This window comes from Sinocyclocheilus anshuiensis, unplaced genomic scaffold (genome assembly GCF_001515605.1).
Source record: "Sinocyclocheilus anshuiensis isolate Anshui unplaced genomic scaffold, SAMN03320099.WGS_v1.1 scaffold1639, whole genome shotgun sequence".
NCBI classification, from domain to species: domain Eukaryota; kingdom Metazoa; phylum Chordata; class Actinopteri; order Cypriniformes; family Cyprinidae; genus Sinocyclocheilus; species Sinocyclocheilus anshuiensis.
This window is the reverse complement of record NW_015548336.1, coordinates 294528-301361: the sequence shown is the minus strand read 5'-3', so window position 1 is coordinate 301361 and position 6834 is coordinate 294528. Positions and strand designations below refer to the sequence as shown.

At 35.7% G+C, this 6834-nt stretch overlaps 1 protein-coding gene across 1 annotated transcript; it reads left to right on the top strand.

The window, feature by feature from the left end:
• The first annotated feature begins 455 nt into the window (after positions 1 to 455).
• Positions 456 to 6428, top strand: LOC107656535 (nociceptin receptor-like). Its single transcript, XM_016444419.1, has 4 exons — positions 456 to 508; positions 659 to 869; positions 4457 to 4818; positions 5878 to 6428. The coding sequence occupies exons 2-4, from the start codon at positions 679 to 681 to the stop codon at positions 6426 to 6428; spliced, it is 1104 nt and encodes a 367-aa protein (XP_016299905.1). The 5' UTR covers positions 456 to 508; positions 659 to 678.
• Positions 6429 to 6834: the final 406 nt, after the last annotated feature.

Here is a 6834-nt window from a genome sequence, read left to right as displayed (position 1 = left end):
AGCATCTTAAGTCTTTCTAGTGGTAATTTACATATATTTATAAATTGTCATTATTATTATTATTTATAATTTTCACATTTTTATTTTATTCTTTACCTTTTTATTTTTTTTAAAAGATTGTGAATACTGTTAAGACAAAAATATATAAATCAAATATTTATGGCATTAAATTTGCTTGCTTTTCACCCAAGGACCCAGATTTATTTTGTACCTGGCTAGGTTATGTTAATGTTTGTTCCACCTGAGATATTCAACAAGGAATGAAAAGTGTAGCAACCAACCCTGGAGATAAACGTGTACACACACACACACACACACATTTACGCGCACGCGCAATGTGTGATTACTGTAACGATGTGCGCGAAGTGAACGTCGGACTCTACGGTGAGGAGATTCGTCTCATGAACATGAAATCTTGAGCGTTTTTCTTGGTTTAAGATGGACCCATCTCTCTTCAGTTTCACCGGAGAGCGTCACATACTTCAAGCTTGATCTGCACTTTAATGATGTAAGTACTTCACAATACTACTCTGTCAGAGAGGATATAACGATATTAAAGGGTGTAGGCGTCCTTTAAACCCTATTCGCTTCTTCTGTTCACTTGCTTGTTGTGAGACATACATAAGTTTTTGTTAGTTTCGTATCTTCTCCTCAACAGTTGTGGGTGCTTTCTTCACGATGGAGTTGCTCGAGTTGTCCGACGTCCAACAGATGTTCAACGACTCGCGTTTTCAGGGGAATTTGAGTGAGCTTGATGATGTAGACGAGCCTTTACCTAAGGGCGCAAAGATCACTGTCGTTGTGGTCTACTTGATAGTGTGCGTGGTGGGGCTCGTGGGGAACTGCCTGGTCATGTATGTAATTATCAGGTGAGAATAAGTGTTCGGGGTCATCATTATAAGTGTGTGTGTGTGAGCTAGAGGAAGAGCTCAATATAGAGAGCTCAGTATAGAGGAGGACAACCAGTTCAATGCATGTGAGTTGTGTATAGTTACAAAGTTAACCCTGTAACCTGACATATAAAATAATGGAACATATGTGTCATATTTGATACATAAGGCTTCTATAGCCCATATAGTATAATACACCAAAAAAAACACCTACATTTTATTTAGACACCCAAAAATGTCAGCATTGCTGTTGTTGTTATTTATATGGCCTAATAGTAAGATAAAATTCTTATCGCTTGTAATGTAAATCAGTCAGATTTTATATAGCAGGCTACATAAATGCATATAAATGTCAGTTGTTATTTTATCTTCCAATAATGTCTTAGCAAGATGACATTTAAATGCTTGTGTTTATGATCAAAGCTCTGTAGTTTTAATTGTGAGAGGCGAAACGTATAATACAATCTAATACAGTGATTATTGAGAGATGATTGAAAAGCTTGTTGTATTATTTTTGATACTTACATTTTAACATGATTTTCTAGTGATGTATGGATAATCAAGTAAACCCAAGTTGCTTCAGTCCAGCAAATTCATCTTGAAATTTTTTTTTAGGTTTACAAAAATCATTCAAGATTTCACAGCAAAAAAGACGTGTACCATGAAGTTGGAAATAGACCTTAGAATGACAATAAAAGCCTTTTACTTAGTAAAAAGAATGAACTATTAAACAGAGATCAGAAGGCATATAGAAGATTCTGCACAATAGGTTTTTCAGTAAAGGTGCGATCATGTTGATCATTAGAGGCCTTAGAAAATTCATTTATCAAATATGACACGGGCTTTGTAGGGTTAAAAAAGAGCATCGTTATACAGTATGTTCATCTTGCTGCAACATTGCTTCATCATCATGTTTTTATTAATTGGGGTCGTTATTTGAAATGCTTCTTATGATTTACATTTTCAACAACAGCAGAACATTTCCCTAATGTTAATATATGGTTCCTATTTGGTTATTTTCTGGGAATGTTCATTGGTTTTATTGTATGTTGCATAGTTCTCAGCTGGTTTTGTTTCAGAAACAAACAAAACAAAAATGCACTTAAAACAAACAATGTATAAATATTTTAATGTGTGTCCTGCAACCTATCCATGTTTACATTTGCCTAATTTAAAATCTGAAATACAAAACAGTTTAACTGGGCGCAACAAAAAAGTGTTTTCTCCTAAATAGTTTTCTTTTGATTCCTATTTCTTTTGATAGTTGAACTATGCATGATTACATGGCTATGTTATCACCAGAACAGACCTGCAATTCATTTTTGGGTTGTTAACCACCAGTTAGAGCTCTTGACATGTTTTTGCCCTGTAGTTGAAACTGTACATTAACACAGTGAAATATTAGCTTGAAGCGACACCATTTTCTCTTTTCAGGCGCTAACTAATCCATCGTAGCACTTGTTCTGCCAGCGTCGTGTCACAAGCCTGCTTGTTCATTACATTGCTAAATAAACATTTGGTTCTTGTCCAAACCTCCATGTCATGAAACAGCTGTAGACGGGGGCCAAGACACAGCTTTTCGATCAGCACAGCAAGAGTTCGTATTAGCAGAATACACAACGAGTTTTATAATCATAAAAAATTGTTTCAGCCATTCCTGAGGTCTAATTCAGAGAAAGAGGAATTCGTGTAGGTTTGATTGTGAAGAGACAATGCAAAATGTCCCTCTGATTTACCAACTTGCACTCTTCGCCTGGTCGTTCGCTTTAACATGACAAGCATGGCCATGTAGTAATTTTGTCTCGCCCTCTCATGCTTGTATTTTGTTGAAGGTATAATTATGAAGGAATTCCATGCTGATCTAATGTACAAGGAAAACTGCCTCGTAATTAGGAGTCAGAAAATAGATTTGCTCCATCACCTCATGCTTTTAAGGGAAAACATCCTTAAAGGTAGTTGTACATGCTTGTGGTTTGTGTGTACAGCCAGGGAAAGGCAATGAGTCTTTGTCTTTAGTGTTATAATGTGTGTTCATGCATTCACTTACATGGTCATTACTCAGACGTTCTGATATATAGTCCTATGGGCCTATTTTAAAACCTGTTGCTAAGCTGGTTACCAAGCACCACCTGCAATTTCTTTACCTTCGAAGATAACAGCCTGTCTCTGAGCTTCACTGAATTTGGAATGAAAAGTGTCAGTCTACCTCTTGAGGATTGTTAACAAGGTTTTCACAACATCACTGGCATAGTCTTTCATTTATGTCCAGAAAGAGACAGACTATGCCTAAATTTGATAATATTTGAAGATAAGCATGGCTGCTTTATAATTCAGATTTAATATTCATCAAAGGTGTAGTTCACCCCAAAATTTAAATTTGCTGAAAATTTACTTGCCCGCTTGTCATTTGAGATGTAGATGAGTTTGTTTCTTCATCAGAACAGATTTGAGGAATCTGTCCCTTGTTGTCCTCTTATATCAAAATCCACCAACATATTTGCTTAGAACTGTTTTGGACTGTTTTCGCTTGTAAAAGGTGCTTGATCTGCACATACTTCTCTCCTGATCCAGACAAGATGAATTTTCCCCAGAAAAAAAAAATAAGATTAGAGGACTTCTATTTTAGTTAGAAGCAACGATTTAAGGATAAAAATGTCTTGATGGATGTAGCTTTTCACTTCACAAGACAATAATTAATAGACTGGAGTTGTGTGGATTACTTGTGGATTACTGTGATGTTTTTATCAGCTGTTTGAACTCTCTTTCTGACGGCACCCATTCACTGCAGAGGATCCATTGGTGAACAAGTGATGTAAAGGGATCTAAATTTCTCCAAATCTTTATCTTGGATGGCATAATTTTTAGGCGAACTAAGGCTTTAACCCTAATCCTAATATACTGAAGATCCATCTGTAGTTATTGTCATTTGCTTTTTAAATTATGCTTTTGCTTGTCCTGGTCTTTGTCAATAGGTCATGTCATCTAGCAGGGCATTGCAAGCAATGGCAGACGATCAATATATGATAATACTGTCATATATGATAATACTGTGTGTTTTGCATGCATGCATCTCCTCCAAGAATTACTAACACTATACAAACATACAAAGCTAAAACTATTTCCTATTAAATATAATGTGAAGTTGTGAACAAAAATTCACTTGAAATTTGGTTTCCACAGAATGATTTTCTGATTATTTTTTAAATTCATAATGTCTTAAATATTCTAAAATGTACTTTAAATATCAACCCCTTTATTTATAAAATGCATAAATAGCATTCTTGTAGCACAAACAGTTGAGCATGACACTAACAATGCCAAGGACATGAGAGAATAATAATAATTATAAAAACAATATTGGATTTGCTTTGAGACCTATAAACACTAAGTTTTTTATTAATCATTTAAACTGGAGTGTGTAATTCTTTTTGTTAAAAGACTTTATACTAGTGTATTATGCAATATTCATTCATATAAATTAATGTACATTAATAATTATATAAATTTAATTAAATTAAATGTGTTATTAAAAGTTATTTGAACAGTGATATTTGTACCTGCTTCAGGTACACAAAGATGAAAACGGCCACCAACATTTACATCTTTAACCTGGCCTTGGCTGATGCACTAGTGCTGGCGACTCTTCCTTTCCAAGGCACGGATGTCATCCTTGGTTTCTGGCCCTTCGGTCTGGCTCTGTGCAAAGCTGTGGTGGCCATTGACTATTACAACATGTTCACAAGTGTTTTCACCCTGACCATAATGAGTGTGGATCGCTACATAGCCGTCTGCCACCCTGTGCGCTCCCTGACAGTTCGCACCCCGCTCCGGGCCAAGCTGATCAACGTGGCTGTGTGGGTGCTGGCGTCAGCCGTAGGACTGCCTGTTATGATCATGGGTCAGGTGGAGGAGGAGAAGGATGTTTACGGTAGTCTCTTTTCTCATTATCCTGTGTCAACCTGTCATTCCGAAGCATGTTTGTTCATTATGTCACGAAAATGTGAATCCGTTTTTGTCATTTTGATGTTGTCATGTTGATGTTCCATCGTTTACTTAGGCAGTTGTACCCAAAATGATTATATTTGTTTTTATAATTTACTGTGTATTAAAGGTGCACTAATTCAGTTTTTGTTGCATTGACCAGCCTGCAAGGGGGATGCCAATTTTTGTTTGATATTTGTTGGATAATTTTTATATAGAAAAGTAAAACAAACGCACACCTTTTTGAGGTTCAAGTTAAAGGAGGAAGCTTAATGAAGACAAATTATAACTGCACACTGTCTTAAAGCATGATTAATAATAAATCATGCTTATAAGAGATTTTTCTTCATGATAATTTGTATATAAAATAAAATCACACATTAAACAAAAAAATGCAATATTAAATTAACATCAACCAAATTGGCATTTGAGTTCAAATATATGGCTTTGTGTACATGAACAAAGATTACAGCAACAGGAAATACCAACATTGTAGAATAAAATAGCTTTTTTTCCTTTGAAACATACACTACAGTTCAAAAGTCTGGGGCCAGTAAAATAAAACACACACACACACACAATTGAATGTTTTATTCAGGATGCATTCAATTACTACAGATTACTATTTCAAATAAAACTTTCTGTTGATCCAGAAAAAAATCAGTTTACACAAAAATATCAACACAACTAACAGTATATAAAACCACATAACAATACTGTTTTTACTGTATCTTTGATCAAATAAATGCAGCCTTGGTGAGCATAAGAGACCTATTTCAAAAACATTGTAAAGACTCCAAACTTTTGAATGGTAATGTATTTGTAAAACATCCTGTTCAGAAGAACTTTTTAAGAAAAAAACTAAACTTTTTTTTCTTTTTTTAAATGATTTGTGCGCTATTCTCTCTTGTGGGAGATTTTGCTTTCCGCTCATGATTCATTGTAAATCATGGCACTACTTTAAATCAGCTTTATCAATTCATTCCCTGACTTTATTTCTGTGCAGGTGCCGAGTGCATACTGAACTTGCCTAAACCAAGAGAACACTGGTGGCCTGTGTTTGTGATTTGTGTGTTCCTCTTCTCTTTCTTGATTCCTGTGGTGATCATAAGTGTCTGCTACGGGTTGATGGTACGACGCCTGCGCAGTGTACGTGTCCTGTCCGGTTCTAGAGAGAAGGACCGGAATCTGAGGAGAATCACCTATATGGTACTGTCTGTGGTTGCTGCTTTTGTGTTGTGCTGGATGCCAGTGCAGGTCTTGGCTTTGATCCAGGCCTTGGGGCATGTGGATCTTGGGACGAGCCAGGCCTCGATGGCAGCCATGCATTTCTGCATTGCTCTGGGCTATGCTAACAGTTGTTTAAACCCTGTCCTCTATGCCTTCTTGGATGAAAACTTCAAGCGGTGTTTCCGTGAGTTCTGTATCCCGGCCAACTCCAGTTTGTTCCTAGAAGAGCAGCGCAAGAGGTCACTGAGGCAGGAGAGAGAATGTGCTGAGGAGGAAGAAAAAGAGGTGGTTATTGATGAAGGTGCCATTCCAGTGTGTGCAGAGTAGAGCTTTGCTAAGTGACCGTATTCTTGGATGGCATGAAACTTAACTAACAATTGAGTAAAGTTATGTAAACATTGCTGCTTTTGTCTGGTTTAAAGTTTTTTTATTTATCTTTAGCTGACAGATTGTTTGTGATGATTCAGAATTAGAAGTATGGATATACAAGACCATTGTTTCACATGGGACAAAAGGGCTTTTTTTCCTTTTAAAATCTTATAGTGTATAGTATACAATCTTCACATTGTTTGTTGTAGTCCTTATATAATTACATGACTAATTTAATATTATAATATTTATATATTATATTATTAATAAATTATTCTAAATGATTATATTAATTCACCTGCATTTTTGTAAATGTACTGCTTTTGTTATAAAATAAGTATATTGGAATTGCATATGCAAAATA

Bases quoted from the DNA above. Each gene is read 5' to 3' on its own strand.
- LOC107656535 (XM_016444419.1), top strand. From the start codon at position 679: ATGGAGTTGCTCGAGTTGTCCGACGTCCAACAGATGTTCAACGACTCG. The intron at 870-4,456 runs GTGAGAATAAGT...TACCTGCTTCAG, and splicing joins GTCATGTATGTAATTATCAG to GTACACAAAGATGAAAACGG. The intron at 4,819-5,877 runs GTAGTCTCTTTT...ATTTCTGTGCAG, and splicing joins GGAGGAGAAGGATGTTTACG to GTGCCGAGTGCATACTGAAC.